Here is an 18,923-nt window from a genome sequence, read left to right as displayed (position 1 = left end):
ACGTATTCTGCGCGAGTTAGGAGTAATTTTTGAGTCCCACAACAGTAAAAAAATGCTGAAATGACAACTCTACCCCTCGGATTCCGGCCAATCTCCAGCAACCCAAAACCTCCGTTCATTTTCTTCTTTTTCAGGCAAAACGCCACCAAATACCCAGCCGTTCTCCTTCTTCCTCACACCGGAGCACAACCCATGAAGCGAATGAGCTTTGAGCTCGCTAAACCCACCAAATACCCGACCCCAAACCCATCAGATCCGCCATCTCCGGCGAGAATTCAAATGACCCCCCAAACCCCATGAAAACAAACCCAACAACCACAAACACCTAAAGCAAGAAGCCAGCTATCAACAAACCTCTAAGCTCCGTCAAACAATGAGCTCCAAGCTCTAAAAACCATTAGGAGGAATTAATTTTGATTCTTGTATATAAATTAAAATTAATTTTGATTTTTTTTAGTTCTAAAATGACGTGTAAAATATTTAATTAGTTGGCAGCCATTGAGTGGCTCACTAATACACGTTGGAGCGTTTGCATTTCATGCTCTTTGGCTGCAAAAATCGTGTGTTTATTTATTTAAAAGTTGGATAGTTAAAGTGTATGTTTGTGCACTTTGAAAGTTGGAGATCAGAGTTAAAATTTGAAGCCAAGTTTAGGGTCCAATATATGTATTATGCCTTTATTTAATCATGTTTTTATTACAAAGAAGTCAACAAGTTGCATGTGGTCAACGTGTAGGGTTCTTTTTTATTTCCTTGTTCAATTTTAGAAGAAAAATAATAATACTATACATAAAATATTTTACGTTCACATAAAACAAAAATAACCGCACTCTAGAAAAAAGAGTAATAAAACAAATAAATGACATTTTATTTGAAGAATATTATTTTGAGTGAAATCACGTCTAATTTCTAAACAAAAGTATAATATCTTAGAGATTAGTTAATTGTGTGCACACCTTAATTAATTTCATTGAGTATCTGCTATTTTTCACCTCTTGAAAAAAAAAAGATTTTTTATATACGTACATATTGTTTGAATTAGTTTGTTTTACATCTCAACTAATTTTATAAGAGTAATAAAACAAATATTTTGATGTACGTACATTGAATTTAAACTTGTTCTTTTTAAGTGGTAGCACAAGTGATTCGTGATAAAACAATTAAATGACATTTTATTTGAAGAATATTATTTTGAGTGAATCACGTCTAATTTCTAAACACAACTATAATATCTTAGAGATCAGTTAATTGTGTGCACACCTTAATTAATTTCATTGAGTATCTGCTATTTTTCACCTCTTGAAAAAAAAGAATATTTTTTCTATACGTACATATTGTTTGAATTAGTTTGTTTTACATCTTGACTAATTTTATAAGAGTAATAAAACAAATATTTTGATGTATGTAAGCTGAATTTAAACTTGTTCTTTTTAAGTGGTAGCACAAGTGATTCGTGATAAAACAAATAAATGGCATTTTATTTGAAGAATATTATTTTGAGTGAATCACGTCTAATTTCTAAACACAAGTATAATATCTTAGAGATTAGTTAATTGTGTGCACACCTTAATTAATTTCATTGAGTATCTGCTATTTCTCACCTCTTGAAAAAAAAGAAGACTTTTTCTATACGTACATAATGTTTGAATTAGTTTGTTTTCATCTTGACTAATTTTATAAGAGTAATAAAACAAATATTTTGATGTACGTACGCTGAATTTAAACTTGTTCTTTTTAAGTGGTAGCACAAGTGATTCATGATAAAACAAATAAATGACATTTTATTTGAAGAATATTATTTTGAGTGAATCATGTCTAATTTCTAAACACAAGTATAATATCTTAGAGATCAGTTAATTGTGTGCACACCTTAATTAATTCCATTGAGTATCTGCTATTTCTCACCTCTTGAAAAAAAAGAAGACTTTTTCTATACATACATATTGTTTGAATTAGTTTGTTTTACATCTTGACTAATTTTATAAGAGTAATAAAACAAACATTTTGATGTACGTACGCTGAATTTAAACTTGTTCTTTTTAAGTGGTAGCACAAGTGATTCGTGATAAAACAAATAAATGACATTTTATTTGAAGAATATTATTTTGAGTGAATCACGTCTAATTTCTAAACACAAGTATAATATCTTAGAGATCAGTTAATTGTGTGCACACCTTAATTAATTTCATTGAGTATCTGCTATTTCTCACCTCTTGAAAAAAAAGAAGATTTTTTCTATACGTACATATTGTTTGAATTAGTTTGTTTTACATCTCGACTAATTTTATAAGAGTAATAAAACAAATATTTTGATGTACGCTGAATTTAAACTTGTTCTTTTCAAGTGGTAGCACAAGTGATTCGTGAAGAACTTTAGTCTACAGTGCTTTAATTTCCAATTTTCACCTACATTACCTCATCCAAGAAAAAGAAGAAGAAAGTGAAAGAGCTTTGTGCTACAATTATGATGTGTAGGCCTAGAAACTACTAAATGTGACAGAAATGTACAAAATATATAAAATGGGTCAACGAGTTCGATGAACTAAGCTCCCGCTTAGTGGCAGAGTCATATATATGTTGATATTTCTTTGTCGAAAAATTATACTATGTAGCTAGGTAAAAATATTTTTTATATATAAATATCACATATGACACCTCTTGACTTCTACGTAATTTTATTTTTTATATTTTAGCATTCCTTAGTCGAAATTTTGACTCCATTACTGCTTCCATTATGTGCGAAATTTGAAGAAGAATTGAACTATAACAATCTATTGTAAGCAACATTATTCTACATTTCTGTCAGAAGTTATTTATACAATAACTCTAAGGTTGACTTTACTATGACAAAAAAAAATGAGCCTTATATAATATGAGTTTGATTTCTTAAATAAGTCTTACGAAAAAATGAATCGAGTTTGTAATTTATTACAATGATTAACTCTAATTTTTTAAAAACATATCTCCATCTATTTAAACTTCACTGACTCTGGAAGGGTCTCCTCTGCATCTCTAATGTTTATTAAACCTGGATTCTGGCTACTCAATGAGAGAAGTGCAATGGCAAGTCTATTTCCAACATTTCTCTGAAAGTGAATGAGACCTGCAGGGAAAACAAACACGTCCCCGGTATGTATGACTCTTGAAATTAATCGATTCTGAGGGTTAGAGGTGACAAATCCAACGTATAATGAACCTTCGATGAGTACAAGCATTTCAGTGGCTCGAGGGTGAATATGTGGAGGGTTAATTCCATCGAGTGCATAGTCGATTCGAGCCATTGAAATTCCAAGAGTGTTGAGTCCTGGTAGTTGATCTACATTGACAAGAGTCATATTGATACCAATTGGAGTTGTTTTGTTGCTTGGTATATTTAAACCACCATAGTAAAAATCATTGGCTTCTACTTGCATAGGATTCTTGCACATCAGACCACTTGGCATAACTAATAATTAAAAACAAAAGGAAAATTATTAGAGGTAGATTTAAGACAAGTTTTATAAGTTCAGTAAACATGTTATTTTTAGCTCGAATTATGCGAAAATATAAAAAATTTCTTAACATGTGTGGGTATAGCTATATGTCTATATCGACTACTCATTCTGAAATCTCACCTCTAGAAATACTACCTTTATATAAGTTCCAAAAATAGTTTTAACTTTTGTGAACTACTAAGACATATGCATGAATCTATTTTTCTGTACGTATATAATTAAAGTAGCATAGAGCACAATGCAATTTATTACACCATTAAGTCAAAATGATCATCTACAACAACAACTATCGTCTATAATAATTCTAATTCTTTAATCCACTATAACCAGTTGATATATACTAATATACTATCAGTATTTATAAGTTAAATCCGTTACATACATTAAAATTTGAGTGCTTACCCATGCTAGTACTATCTGCAACGCAAAAGTCTTGCAAAGGGCCAACTTCAACTGCCAAACCAGAACAAAATAAGGTGAAAATCAAGCACATCAAGATGATATTATTTGCCATTTTTGCACAATAATATTGCAATGAAAAACAAGTTTGCAAGAATAATTAATTTAATTAAGAGGGAGGAGATTAAAACAAAATAAAGGTTTTGAAATTATGAGATAATGTGATGAATTCAGAGGCTATTTCTTTAAATAGAGTAGCTATGAAATCATGCTTCTTGAATTTACATAGATTAGTTAGAAAAAAGCTTTGCTAGTAATTTATGAATTAGCACCCTTTTGGTACAATAATTTCTTGATTAGTTTAGGTGATAAGCCCCCTTTGGCTGCACCAGTGGCCAACTAAGTAACAACTAATTAATTATAGATTATTAGAAAAAGTAAGCAAAATAATAAAGAAGTTTTAATATAGTACTATTGATAGAGAAAAAGTTAAAATTACAATTTCATGCTATTGATTCATTTTTTTTTAATTAGCTTCTACAAGTGTAGAGTTCTTGCAAGCCATGCCATGTACCTTCAATGCAATTATAAAAGTAGATTTATTAGTAAATGATCTAAACTATCTATAAGTTCATAAAAGAAAAAACTAGCTTTATTCATTTTTAATTAATTTTAAATGAGAAGTAATTATAATTTGATACATTCATAAAAAGCAAAAATAGTAAATTGAAAGTATATTACCTGATACGATAAATTAAAACATCTTGATAATATAAAAAAATATATTATTAATAATAAAAGTTAAATCCTACTTCTTCTTCTGTTTTCCTTTATGTTGAATTCACGACTTTTAATTAAGAATAAAGAAATCGTAATCATCCCACCGTATTTATATTGAGAAATTCTACCTTTAATATTAATATATATTGTTATAGGAATGATCATAGGATTAAGGATTAATGATAGAGAATTTTATTGTGATTGAGCATTATCTATACCTATCGAGTTTAACTTTTATACACCGCTCAGTATAAATAAAAAAAAAATTATAAGTTGGGAAATATTAAATTATGACTTCAATGTTGTAATAGTATAAACTAGGAGTACTACCAAAGTAATTTCTAGAATTATACAGGTACTTCTCCGGCAAAAAAAACGAAACGAAATCTCCAGAACCGGGTTTCCGGGTCAAGAATTGTAGAAGGGTTACCAGAAACTCTGTAAATCAGCAAATCTTTGAGCTTCAATTTCCGGTAGAGAGAAAGAGAATCAATCGAATCAAAATGGGGGATTATCATTTTGTGTACAAAGATGTTGAAGGAGCATCAACACAATGGGATGATATACAGAGGAAGCTTGGAAATCTCCCTCCAAAAGCCCCTGTTTTTAAGCCCGACCCGTTTACACCTGGTGAGGATGAAGGTTCAAAGTCCAAAGACAAAGATTGGATCGATGAGAAAACTCAAGATGAGCTTGATGATCTTGAAGATGACCCAGATCTCAATGACGATCGCTTCCTTCAGGAATACAGGTATTTTGCTTTGATTTGCTTTTTTACTTAGAAAAAGATGGAGTATTTGGTGTTTGATTGAAACGGGTAAAGAGTATAGATGATTTGGACCTTAATTGAAATGGGTTTGCAGCGGATTGGATTTTAGACAATTCATTTTTTTTTAATAAACCGTGGTGTCTGGGCTAGTTTTCGTGCACCTCGACTAATTCCACTGGATTCCTGTCAGCTGAATTGAGGTGTATTTGATGGAATTAGCTATTTTTTTTGTGTTTTTAGTAGACACTTGTTTGAGAGAGAGAATCTAGTAAAGATTCTTCTTTTATTAAGTTTTTAGTATTCAAATTGTTCTTTCCATGATATTGTAGATCCCCTCAAGTGTCAGAAACTTCAGTGTCAATCAAAAAATCAGCTGTTACCTAGTCTATGATGTGCTCTTTTATATCATAAAACTAACTACAAAAATTGTGGTTGTATATGAATGAGGTAACTGCGCCATTCATAATGGAAAAGCCGATGTTATCATAGATTGCTGCCTTAACTCACTATAAGTTACAGAATTCGCACCTACATAAAATTTTCTAGGACATGCAAAAATATCTCGTTGTGATTTGTTACAGTCCCCCATGTGATACTCCCTCCAATCACCCCATGAATTGGTTATTCCTAAACGAGTTCATGAAGGATATCACGGACATACCTTGTCTCCATATTGGATCAAGAACAGGATCCGAACCAAATGGAATCCTAGGCACAGGCAAAGGTGGTAGGAATGAGAGAGCAAGCTGGCGGGATTTAAAATTGGGAATACGATATTGATTTGTGCTCCACCAGTATGAGGTTATACACAAATAGTTTAAAATTTGTACCTTTAGAATGATATATCTTCCATTTGGAACACACCTTAAAAAATCACCACATAAGTATTTCTGAGTTGTCATCTAGATGTCTTGTTTCTATCAATGTAATAGCAACTTGGCAAGAATATAGAAGGCATAGCTCAAGCCATACCGCCAAGGGAAAAGGAAAATGAGCTATTTCAGCCCAGTGGAACAAATAAGATCCAACAGAATAGGCCTATAGTTGCATGATTTGATGTACAATCAAAGTGGAATACCAATTGAATCACCATCTTCCTTGCTTCTACAAAAAATGTAGCAATTTTGATGAATCATTTTCCATACTCTTTTCTTGTTATCAGTGAAAAGGCTTCACATGTAGCTTCATAACTGGGGGATTGGGGGGCAGTATATGATCTTTTCTCTTCCTAATAATATACTAAAAACATTGGACTAAAATGAGTGTTGTAAAATTAATTAACTGAGAGTTGCCCATGAACTACTTGACAATATAAGGCGTCATTCCTACCCTATGGTATAAATTTTTTTTTTGGGAGTCATATATTGCTGCCTCGTTTTCCACGTGGTCAAATTCAATTTTACTTTGTTATCAGCTACAGAATGCAAACGTGTGCCTGCAATTAATGCTTTTCCAAATAAGTAAATAATGGAAGATAGTGAACAATTTTTTTTTCCTAAATCAGTAGTTGCATCATAAGGAAAAAGGACAACCAATTATGCTGACATAGTACTTAAGTTTGCCTTGGTGATGAAATATTGTAATGTAGCTTGCAAGTTGACATGAAATTGAGCATCTCTTATATATCTTTCTTGTGTTGTTGTTGAAGGAAGAAGAGGATGGCCGAGATGAGAGAAGTTGCTAAGGTTGTGAGATTTGGATCAGTGATACCAATTTCTGGATCAGATTTTGTGCGGGAGGTTTCCCAAGCTCCAGAAGACATCTGGGTGGTTGTGCTTCTGTATAAGGATGGGTAATTTATGTTTTCATCTCTTCATCAGTGAAGCAATCTTTCATCAATGGTCTTGAGCTTCAAATATTTTTCATCTCTTCATTATTCTTTTCTCTCTTGTAGCTCTATGTCAGTAATTCTGATAGCACTTTATGTTCTTTATAGTTACTCAGGCTGCCAGATACTTTTGCAGTGCTTAGACGAACTAGCAACAAAATACCCTGTAACAAAATTTGTCAAAATTATCTCTACCGATTGCATTCCGAACTATCCAGATTGTAATCTTCCAACTGTTTTGGTGTACCACAATGGTGCACTAAAGTCAAATTATGTTGGACTTCATAGTTTTGGTCGGAGATGTACACCCGAAGGTATGATCCTCTTCTTGATAGCTGTTATCCCATTGCTACCCTAATCCTTCTCTTTCTTTTTCTTTTTTTGCATGATTTAGTGAAATTGTTGACTTTCTGCCTCGACTTCCTTTTACTACTGTTTCGAGATGTAGAAATTTGGTGAATTCACTTACAGTGTTGTGCCCGTTTCCATCTATTTCCTGTATGAAGATTTTGTGTAGGCTGTTTATGCAGATGTTATATGGTAGTAAGCCACAATAGATGACTTGTATGTAGAAGCAAATTCTTCTTTTCTGGGAATTCCTTTTAAGATCTTGTATACTTGCTGTAAAACTCGAGCATGGCCTTTTGTTTATTCTACATGGAATTAGGTCTCTATTCCTTGTTTTGTCAGAGTTGGTCCAGTGGCACCAAGAGTGCATAGGTGGTGCTACTACTGAAATTAGCTCATACCTTCTGAAATTACTTCAAGAGTGTGGTAGCTATCAGCGTGTTTCTCATGATTGTAGAAAATAACCACGCTAACCATCTTTTATCTTGGATTGTGTTAATTGTGGGGTGGGGGTGAAAAGAAGCAGTTTCCTTTCTACTAGAATTCATGACAACAGCATCTACACCTCTATCCCAAGCTAGTCTACACATGAATTCTCACTATCCATTTCACGCTATTTGAACTTACTTTATTTCTGTATTCATTAATTTGTGGTCTTTAACACCAGAAGCTCTCTACAATTTCTACTGACATACAAATATCTAAACCGGTTAAAAAGATTTCTAGCAACACTGGGCCTAATATAAGCATATGATCATGACTAAGCCTGAATTCCAACTAGTCAGTAGGGCATATGTGGATCTTTTGCTTCCATTAACTTAACTTTCGCACAATTCTGCACGGATGCTAGACATAATAGGTTTTTTGAGACACCTTCATTCCTTGTATTTTTAGTCTATCTCGGCCTCTTTTAATACCTTCAATCGGTACTGACCGATGCATTTGACGATCTGTGTATGACCTGATCAACCTATCTCAAGTGACGTTTTATCATCCTAGATGTGTGATACTTGCACCTTCTCTTGTATGCAATCATTTTTTTTATCTTGTGTAATCTTGTATGATGGTTCATCTTAATTTCAGCTTCACTCATCTAAGGTACACCATTCTGTTCACTATTATAATGCTTCTACTAGAATTCAAGAATGAAAAGGTAATTAGTCAACTGTTTTATCGTAAAACGAAAGGCTATCCATCTCTCTTTCATGATCCAGCTAGTGCAGACTTGGCATGTTCTTCTGTTTTTCAATTTACATGTGACTTATTTAAGTTCCTTCGCATTTTTTCTACAATATATGAGCTGGTGCTAAGTACTTTTGTTATATGTTCTCTACTCTCTGCTGGCCCGCTCTCATAGATCTGCATTCCTTTACTTCAGGTGTTGCATTGACACTCTGCCAGTCAGATCCTGTTCTAAACGATGGGCGTAGTAAGAAGGAACAGTCCCGAGAAGCTGTGCTGGATGGAGTAAGGAAAAGGTTTCTCGAGAAAGTTGTGGCACAGCATGAAGATGATGATGGATCGTCTAGTGATTAGTCCTGAAATTTTGTTTGCATCTTTTGTAGTTTGATGGAATATTTATGTTTTCCAGTGATACTTCTGATGCACCTCTGTTCTTTCATTTTCGGTTTTCCCCTTGCTAAACCACTATGTAGGTTTCATCTATGTGAAATATTCTCAAGTTAGATTTGCTCAATGAAAATGTGATTTTTGCACTAGGTTATTTTTCGAAATTATTTCTGTCAAATCCTGTGAACATATAATATGTGTCTCGATGGCTTCCATATCAAATGTTTAAGTGCTGATACAGAGTTTTGACCCCCAAACTAGTCACTGAGTTTTGTTGAACCCGTAATTAAAACTCTAGCTCCGCGGTGAACAAATCCTCCATTTGTCCATACGAAGTATTCAAGAATAACACTGCTATCCTTAAAAATAAGTCTTTTGGACCATTTCCTTTTGTCCTAAGCCGGCCAACTTCTTTCTGCAAATGACAGCTACTCATTATCAAAGTCTTCATGTGTGCTTGGACGGCCCTTTAGAATATTTTCAAAAAAGAAAAATTACTCACCAAAACTCAAAGCACTTTTGCATGCATGAAGCCTTTTCTCTCTTCTATATAAGGAGACAATCTTTTCAATCACTTCATCCCAGAGAAAAAAACATCTTTCTTCTCTTCCAGTAGTTGGTTCTCCTAGCTTCTGTTCTTTAGTTCTTGAAATGGCAAAGCACTTTCTCCTGCTGAATCTATTAGCAGTACTAAGTTTCTGCTGTGTTGTGTTAGCTTTTGAGCCAAGTCCATTGCAAGATTTCTGTGTGGCTGATTCTGCTAGCACAGGTATTGCAAACCAGTAAAGCGCGATAAGAATTTCATTTTCCTCTTATATACTCACTCCGCTCTAATTTATGTGACATAGTTTGAATCAGCATGTTTAAGAAATAAATAAGTATTTTTGAAACTTGTGGACTTATACATGTCATAACATTTGTGTGGTGATAACTGATAGCACTTTCTCATTTAGGGTAAATTGAGAAGTGTAAAGCTATTTGTTTCCAAATTTAGAAGTTGCATTCTTGTTTGAAGGACTAAAAAGGAAAGTGTGCTATATAAACTAGAACGAAGCTAAGGGAGTATTATCTTAAGACTAGGAGATTAATGATTTGATGAATTTTCTTACTGTATTTTTTCAGCTAAGGTGAATGGCTTAGCTTGCAAAGATCCCAAGTCTGTTGGAGCAGAGGACTTTTTCTTCAGTGGCCTACATTTGGCTGGAAACACATCAAACACTTTTGGCTCTAAGGTCACTCCTGCCAATGTAGCTCAAATTCCAGGACTGAACACTCTAGGTATCTCACTGGCACGCGTCGACTATGCACCATGGGGAATTAATCCTCCTCACACTCACCCAAGAGCTACTGAGATAGTCACAGTCCTTGAAGGTTTTCTTCAAGTTGGTTTTGTAACTTCAAATCCTGAAAATCGCCATATTACTAAGGTCCTTAAAAAAGGCGATGTGTTTGTTTTCCCAATTGGACTTGTTCACTACCAACGCAACGTGGGAAAAGGAAATGCTGTTGCTATTGCTGCTTTGAGTAGTCAGAATCCTGGTGTTATAAGCATTGCTAATGCAGTTTTCGGATCTGAACCAGCTATAGCAGCAGATATTCTTGCCAAAGCTTTTCAAGTTGATGCCACTGTTGTTGCTCAGATACAATCAAAAATTTAAGCAGCAAGACTACTTACAAACAGACCTGAGTTCAGTTGACAGCATTTGTTTTTCGTGTGTGGTGATAATGGAGTGAGACGTTTATTTGTTTACTGTGTGATGATTTGTTTATTCTAGAGGTTTTATATTGTATGTCCTTCAATATATTCATTCTTCAGTTAATTTCTTGAAAGTTAAAGCTGTTACTGTGTGAATGGACCAAAATTTTCTGATGAGATGATTCACTAAAAAAAGTAGATACAATGCAAGTAATGATCCTTTTGAGGAACTATAGTAAGTTTGAGTTACTCGAACTTTTCACATATCAAGAAACGAATTTGTTAGTTTCTAATCCTAATAGTAAACTCTAACGCAGCTCTTTGGAATCAGTTAATAGAAATTATTAGACATCAAGAACTACTACACTAAACTCTTAACTGATAAAAGAACTCATACCAATTATATACACGAATGGCTAGGTAAAATCTATTTAAAATTGCCTGTAGCTTGCTCCAGATGACATGAGCTGAGAAAAAAAAAGCATAACCAGATTGATGTTATCACTCGATGATGAGTAACTTCTGTTATAAAATAACATCTTTTCGTGTGTAGTCTTCATGCCACCAGATGCCTTCTGCAACAAACTGTACCATAATTAATGTGAAAAACTTAAGTATACATCAATATGACTTGAATTGCAACATCGTTAAATAGTTCAATAAAATGATTTTAAAGGTAAATGCCTACTGTCTTCATGACTTAGACTTGCGTACTGAAATCACATCATAAAAAATTATTAAACGCAACTGATTCAAAGTCTTTTAGACAAGGTGACATTTGTCTTAAAGAGTGTTCATGAACTCTTGTATAATATTCTTTCCTAGATTTAGTGCCAAATAACAGATTGTGAGGTGTTCCTGATATGACTTATGATATCATAGGTAGCTTTGTAAATCAAAAGGCATAAACTGGAATTAGACTCATAAACTAGCTAGGATACTGTATTATTACAGTTTAACTTTAGCATTCTCCGTAATTCTTTACTGCAATATAATCTGTGATAAATGCATGTTGGGATGTTCAAAGAACTTGGTTTCAATTTGTCTGTGAAAGGATACATCATGATTCATATGGTACGTTGGTATCGTTGTTTTATGTGTCTGGGGCATAGGCACTAAAGGACTACTGGCTGGAAAAATGTGAATAACCAGTGAAAGGGGATAGACTGGAAAAGAAATATAATTTTATATAAGTAATTGTTTGCCAAATCTAGTTAATGAGTTCTGTTGAAACGATAGTTAAAACTCTAGCTCCACCCTGTGAACAAATCCTCCATTTGTCCATCCAAGGTATTCAAAAATCACACTTATTATCCTTAAAATATTAGTCTTTTGGACCATTTCCTTTGTCCTAAGCCGGCTAACTTTTTTCTGCAAATGATGTCATATCACTGCCAATGACAGCTACTCATTGTCAAAGTCTTCATGTGTGCTTGGACGGCTCTTCACAATATTTTCAAAGAAGTCACAAATTACTCACTAAAACTCGTAGCACTTTTGTATGCATGAAGCATTTTCTCTCTTCTATATAAGGAGACTTCTTATCAATCACTTCATCCCACAAAAAGAAAAACATCTTTCTTCTCTTCAAATATTTGCTTCTCCTAGCTTTTGTTCTTTAGTTCTTGAAATGGCTAAGCATTTTCTCCTGCTGAATCTAATAGCATTAGTAAGTTTCTGCTGTGTTGTGTTAGCTTTTGAGCCAAGTCCAATGCAAGATTTCTGTGTGGCGGATTCTACTAGCACAGGTATTGCAAATCAGTAAATTGCGATTGTATCTCATTTTTAACTCTTATATTCTCCCTCTATTCTAATTTATGTGACATAGTTTGAATCAATATGGAGTTTAAGAAAAAAATAAAAACATTTGAAACATGTCATAACATTTGTGCAGTTAAAACAACTTCTCATGAAGTGTAACAGGAGAAGTTTTGTTTCCAAATTTAGAAGTGTGTCATTATTTTCGGAACAAATGAAGAAAGGAAAAATGTGTCACATAAACTGGAATTCATGGAATATTATATTAGGACTAGAAGATCAGTAATTAATGAGTTTGCTCACTGTATTTTATGTTCCTATTGTTTCAGTTAAGGTAAATGGCTTATCTTGCAAAGATCCCAAGTCTGTTATCGCAGAGGACTTCTTCTTCAGTGGCCTACATTTAGCTGGAAACACATCAAACACTTTTGGCTCTAAGGTCACTCCAGCCAATGTAGCTCAAATACCAGGAGTGAACACTCTTGGCATCTCACTGGCACGCGTCGACTATGCACCATGGGGAATCAACCCTCCTCACACTCACCCAAGAGCTACTGAGATACTCACAGTCCTTGAAGGTTTTCTTCAAGTTGGTTTTGTAACTTCAAATCCTGAAAATCGCCATATTACTAAGGTCCTTAAAAAAGGCGATGTGTTTGTTTTTCCAATTGGACTTGTTCACTACCAACACAACGTGGGAAATGGAAATGCTGTTGCTATTGCTGCTTTGAGTAGTCAGAATCCTGGTGTTATAAGCGTTGCTAATGCAGTTTTCGGATCAGAACCAACTATAGCAACAGATATTCTTGCCAAGGCTTTTCAAGTTGATGCCACTGTTGTTGCTCAGATACAATCAAAATTTTAAGCAGCAAGTTTACTTACAAACAGACCTGAGTGACAGCATTTGTTTTTCGTGTGTGGTGATAATGGAGTGAGACGTTTATTTGTCTACTGTGTGATGATTTGTTTATTCTAGAGGTTTTATATTGTATGTACTTCAATATATTCATTCTTCAGTTAATTTCTTGAAAGTTAAAGCTGTTACTATGTGAATGGACCAAAATTTTGTGATGAGATGATTCAGTAGAAAATGTAGAGACAATGCAAGTAATGATCCTTTTGAGGAACTATAGTAAGTTGAGTTACTTGAACTTTTCACATATCAAGAAACGAATTTGTTAGTTTCTAATCCAAACAGTGAACTCTAACGCAGCTCTTTGAAATCAGTTAATAGAAATTATTAGACATCAAGAACCACTACACTAAACTATTAACTGATAAAAGAACTTGAACTAATTATATACACAATTGGCTAGGTAAAATGTATTTTAAACTGCCTTTAGATTGCTCCAGATGACATGAGCTGAGTAAAAATAAGCATAACCAGATTGGTGTTATCGCTCGATGATGAGTAACTTCAGTTATAAGATAACATATTTTCCTGTGTAGTCTTCATGACATCAGATGCCTTCTGCAACAAGCTCTACCATATTTAATGTGAAAAATTTAAGTATATATCAACATGACTAGAATCGCAACATAGTTTAAATAGTTCAACCAAATCATTTAAAAGGTAATGCCTACTGCCTTCATGACATATACTTGCGTACTGAAATCACATCATAAAAATTTAGTAAACGCGACTGATTCAAAATCTTTTTGACTAGGTAACATTTGTCATATAAGGAGTGTTCATGAACTTTTCTATAGTATTCTTGTCCAGATTTATTGCCAAATAACAGATTGAGGTGTTTCTGCTATGACTTGTGATATCATAGGTAGTTTTGTAACTCAAAAGGCCTAAACTGGAATTAGAATCATAAACTATCTAGGATGCTGTATTATTACTCTCTTAACTTTAGCATTCTCCGTAATTCTTAACCGCAATATAATCTGTGAAAAATGCATGTTGAGGTGTTCAAAGAGCTTGGTTTCAATTTGTATATGAAAGGATACATCTTGATTCATATGGTATGTTTGTATCGTAGTTGTATGTGTCCGGGGCATAGACACTACAGCACTACTGGCTGGAAAAATGTGAATAACCAGTGAAAGGGGATAGAGTGGAAAGGAATATATTTTATAGAAGTAATTTTTTGCCAAAGCTAGTTAATGAGTTCTATTGAACCCGTAAATAAAACTCTAGCTTCGTCCTGTGAACAATCCTCCATTTGACCAGGTATTCAAAAATCACACTTATTATCCTTAAAAGTTAGTCTTTTGGACCATTTCCTTTGTCCTAAGCCGGCTAACTTCTTATTCTTGTCTTATCACTACAAATAACAGCTACTCATTGTCAAAGTCTTCATGTGTGCTTGGACGGCTCTTCACAATATTTTCAAAAAAAGACACAAATTACTCACTAAAACTCCAAACATGCCTGAAGCACTTCCTCTCTTCTATATAAGGAGACTATCTTATCAATCACTTCATCCCACAAAAAGGAAAGCATCTTTCTTCTCTTCTAATATTTGGTTCTCCTGGCTTCTGTTCTTTAGTCCTTGAAATGGCTAAGCACTTTCTCCTGCTGAATCTAATAGCAGTACTAAGTTTCTGCTGTGTTGTGTTAGCTTTTGAGCCAAGTCCAATGCAAGATTTCTGTGTGGCGGATCCTACTAGCACAGGTATTGCAAATCAGTAAATCGCGATCTGTATCTCATTTTTAACTCTTATAATCTCCCTCTATTCTAATTTATGTGATGTAGTTTGAATCAACATGGAGTTTAAGAAAAAAATAAAAACATTTGAAACATGTCATAACATTTGTGCAGTTAAAACAACTTCTCATGAAGTGTAACAGGAGAAGTTTTGTTTCCAAATTTAGAAGTGTGTCATTATTTTTGGAACAAATGAAGAAAGGAAAAATGTGTTGCATAAACTGGAATACATGGAATAATATATTAGGACTAGAAGATCAGTAATTAATGAGTTTGCTCACTGTATTTTATGTTCCTATTGTTTCAGTTAAGGTAAATGGCTTATCTTGCAAAGATCCCAAGTCTGTTGGAGGAGAGGACTTCTTCTTCAGTGGCCTACAGTTAGCTGGAAACACATCTAACACTTTTGGCTCTAAGGTCACTCCAGCCAATGTAGCTCAAATTCCAGGACTGAACACTCTAGGTATCTCACTGGCACGCGTAGACTATGCACCATGGGGAATTAATCCTCCTCACACTCACCCAAGAGCTACTGAGATAGTCACAGTCCTTGAAGGTTCTCTTCAAGTTGGTTTCGTAACTTCAAATCCTGAAAATCACCATATTACTAAGGTCATTAAAAAAGGCGATGTGTTTGTTTTTCCAATTGGACTTGTTCACTACCAACGCAATGTGGGAAATGGAAATGCTGTTGTTATTGCTGCTTTGAGTAGTCAGAATCCTGGTGTTATAAGCATTGCCAATGCAGTTTTCGGATCAGAACCAGCTATAGCAACAGATATTCTTGCCAAGGCTTTTCAAGTCGACGCCACTGTTGTTGCTCAGACACAATCAAAATTTTAAGCGGAAAGTTTACTTACAAACAGACCTATGGAAGCTTGAGAGCATTTGTTTCTTGTGTGCAGTGATAAAGGAGTGAGATATTTATTCATTTACTGTGTGATTCGTTAACAGATAATCACTAGAGGAATGTCTGTATCAATTTATTTGTTCTAGAGATTTTATGTTGTATGCACTTTGATTTCATTCTTCACTTAATTTCTTGAAAGTAAAAAGTTCATTGGAATGTGAATGGCCCAAAATGTTGTGATGAGATGATTAACTAGAAAAAGTAGATACAATACAAGTACTGATCCTTTTGAGAAACTATAGTAAGTTTGAGTCACTCGAACTTTTCATATGTCAAGAACCAAATTTGTTAGTATTCTAATCAGCTAGGACAACCATCGCGATCACCTCAAAATCAGCCTAAAATCCAAACAATGAACTCTAACACAGCCCTCTGAGATCAGTTAATAGAGAGTAACTTTTGTTATAAGAAAACATCTTGTCCATTTTTGTGTAGTCTTCATGACATCAGATGCCTTCTGCAATAAACTGTACCATAGTTAATGTGAAAAATATAAGTATATGTCAACATGATTTGAATTGCAACACCATCTTTATGACTTGCAACATCGTTTAAATAGTTTAACCAAATCATTCATAAGGTAGTATCTACAGTCTTCATGACTTATACTTGTGTACTCATGAAATCAAATCATGAAAAAATACTAAACGCGAGTGATTCAAAATCTTTTTGACAAGGTAACATTTGTCCTAAAGAGTTTGCATGAACTCTTGTCAGTATTCTTGACCAGCTTTATTGCCAAATAACAGATTGAGCTTCAATTTATTTGATGACCGGAACTGACATACTATTCCTGATATGACTTGTGATACCATAGGTAGTTTTGTAACTCAAAATGCATAAAATTGAATTAGAATCATAAAACTAGGATACTGTAATATCACACTCTCTATATTTACCATTCTCCGTAATTCCTTACTGCAATATAATCTGTGATAAATGTGTGTTGAGATGTTCAAAGGGCTTGGTTTCAGTTTGTCTGGGAAAGGATACATCATGATTCCTATGGTACATTGGTATCTTTGTTCTATGCGTCCTTGGCATAGGCACTACAGCATTACTGGCTGGAAAATGCAAATAACGAGTGAAAGGGGTCGGATAGAGTGTATAAGGGAAAAATATTTTATAGAAATAATTTTCTGCCAAAGCTAGTTAATGAGTTCTGCTGAACCCGTTAGAAGAACTCTAGCTCCGCCTCTGTGAACAAATCCTCCAATTGTCCATCTGAGGTATTCAAAAATCACACTTACTATCCTTAAAAATTAGTGTTTTGGACCATTTCCTTTTGTCCTGAGCCAGCTAGCCTCTTATTCTTGACTTGTTTCTGCAAATTATATCATCACTGCAAATGACAGCTAATTGTTGTCAAAGTCTTCATTTGTGCTTGGGCGGCCCTTCACAATCTTTTCAAAAAGATACAAATTACTCACCAAAACTCAAAATACCTTTGCATACGTAGACTCTTTCTTCTCTTTTATATAAGGAAACTATCTTATCAGTCATATCATCTCACAAAAACATCTTCCTTCTCTTCCAATATTTTCTCCTTACTTTTGCTTCTACTAGTTCGGAACTGAGGCGTAGTTAATTTTGTTGTTTTGCTTCTTTTCTTTAGTTCTTGAAATGGCTAAGCACTTTCTCCTGCTAAATCTGATAGTCGTAAGTTTCTGCTGTGCTGTGTTAGCTTTTGAGTCAAGTCCAATGCAAGATTTCTGCGTGGCCGATCCTGCTAGCACAGGTATTGTGAAACAGTAAATCGCGATAAGAATCTCATTTTCCTGTTATATACTACCTTTGTGCCAATTTATCTGACATAGTTTGAGTCGGCACAAAGTTTATTTTAGAAAAATATAAAGACTTCTAAAACTTGTGAACTTAAACATGTCATAACATATGTTTAGTAATAAAAGCTTCTCATTAAGGCCAAAGAACAAGTGTAAAGATAGTTGTTTTCAAATTTAGAATTGTGTCGTTCTTTGGAATACTAAAAAGAAAAGTGTGTCATATAAACTAGAACGAGCCAATGGAGTATTATATTAGGACTAGCATATCAACAATTTGATGATTTACTCATTGTATTTTTCCCATTGTTTCAGTCAAGGTAAATGGTCTAGCTTGCAAAGATCCCAAGTCTGTTATCTCAGAGGATTTTTTCTTCAGTGGCCTACATTTGGCTGGAAACACATCAAATACTTTTGGTTCTAAGGTAACTCGGGTTAATGCGACTCAAATACCAGGACTGAACACTCTAGGTATCTCACTGGCACGCGTAGACTATGCACCATGGGGAGTTAATCCTCCTCACACTCACCCAAGAGCTACTGAAATATTCACAGTCCTTGAAGGTTCTCTTCAAGTTGGTTTTGTAACTTCAAATCCTGAAAATCGCCTTATTACTAAAGTCCTTAAAAAAGGCGATGTGTTTGTTTTTCCAATTGGACTTGTTCACTACCAACGCAATGTGGGATATGGAAATGCTGTTGCTGTTGCTGCTTTGAGTAGTCAAAATCCTGGTATTATAAGCATTGCTAATGCAGTTTTCGGATCAGAACCAGCTATAGCAACAGATATTCTTGTCAAGGCTTTTCAAGTTGATGAAACTGTGGTTGCTCAGATACAATCAAAGTTCTAAAGCAACAGCAAATATGGAAATTTCAAAAGTGTGTTATTTGTCACTTAGTTTGGTTGTATTAATTTTGTATGTACAATTGTTTG

General features: G+C 34.2%; 6 protein-coding genes across 6 annotated transcripts; 5 read left to right on the top strand and 1 right to left on the bottom strand.

Moving 5' to 3' along the window:
- Nucleotides 1-2,969: 2,969 nt before the first annotated feature.
- LOC125833899 (putative germin-like protein 2-3) lies at nt 2,970-4,019 on the bottom strand. The gene is made up of 2 exons (XM_049513051.1): nt 3,897-4,019; nt 2,970-3,445 (listed from the first exon to the last, which is right to left on the bottom strand). The coding sequence occupies exons 1-2, from the start codon at nt 4,006-4,008 to the stop codon at nt 2,970-2,972; spliced, it is 588 nt and encodes a 195-aa protein (XP_049369008.1). The 5' UTR covers nt 4,009-4,019.
- A 1,052-nt stretch (nt 4,020-5,071) lies between these two features.
- On the top strand, nt 5,072-9,336 carry LOC125833519 (uncharacterized). Its single transcript, XM_049512685.1, has 4 exons — nt 5,072-5,424; nt 7,091-7,234; nt 7,379-7,584; nt 8,997-9,336. Exons 1-4 carry the CDS (start codon nt 5,177-5,179, stop codon nt 9,152-9,154), a joined length of 756 nt encoding a protein of 251 aa, XP_049368642.1. The 5' UTR covers nt 5,072-5,176; the 3' UTR covers nt 9,155-9,336.
- A 483-nt stretch (nt 9,337-9,819) lies between these two features.
- On the top strand, nt 9,820-10,859 carry LOC125833542 (putative germin-like protein 2-3). The gene is made up of 2 exons (XM_049512708.1): nt 9,820-9,956; nt 10,310-10,859. The coding sequence occupies exons 1-2, from the start codon at nt 9,839-9,841 to the stop codon at nt 10,843-10,845; spliced, it is 654 nt and encodes a 217-aa protein (XP_049368665.1). The 5' UTR covers nt 9,820-9,838; the 3' UTR covers nt 10,846-10,859.
- Nucleotides 10,860-12,513: 1,654 nt separating this feature from the next.
- LOC125833549 (putative germin-like protein 2-3) lies at nt 12,514-13,506 on the top strand. The gene is made up of 2 exons (XM_049512714.1): nt 12,514-12,631; nt 12,971-13,506. Exons 1-2 carry the CDS (start codon nt 12,514-12,516, stop codon nt 13,504-13,506), a joined length of 654 nt encoding a protein of 217 aa, XP_049368671.1.
- A 1,641-nt stretch (nt 13,507-15,147) lies between these two features.
- Nucleotides 15,148-16,141, top strand: LOC125833559 (putative germin-like protein 2-3). Its single transcript, XM_049512720.1, has 2 exons — nt 15,148-15,265; nt 15,606-16,141. Exons 1-2 carry the CDS (start codon nt 15,148-15,150, stop codon nt 16,139-16,141), a joined length of 654 nt encoding a protein of 217 aa, XP_049368677.1.
- A 1,685-nt stretch (nt 16,142-17,826) lies between these two features.
- On the top strand, nt 17,827-18,840 carry LOC125833569 (putative germin-like protein 2-3). The gene is made up of 2 exons (XM_049512729.1): nt 17,827-17,946; nt 18,305-18,840. The coding sequence occupies exons 1-2, from the start codon at nt 17,832-17,834 to the stop codon at nt 18,838-18,840; spliced, it is 651 nt and encodes a 216-aa protein (XP_049368686.1). The 5' UTR covers nt 17,827-17,831.
- The last annotated feature ends 83 nt before the right edge of the window (nt 18,841-18,923 follow it).

This window comes from Solanum verrucosum, unplaced genomic scaffold (assembly GCF_900185275.1).
Source record: "Solanum verrucosum unplaced genomic scaffold, falcon-dt-bn FXZP01000285.1, whole genome shotgun sequence".
Lineage (NCBI taxonomy): Eukaryota > Viridiplantae > Streptophyta > Magnoliopsida > Solanales > Solanaceae > Solanum > Solanum verrucosum.
The sequence above is the reverse complement of the archived record's forward strand: the minus strand, read 5'-3'. Positions and strand labels throughout refer to the sequence as shown.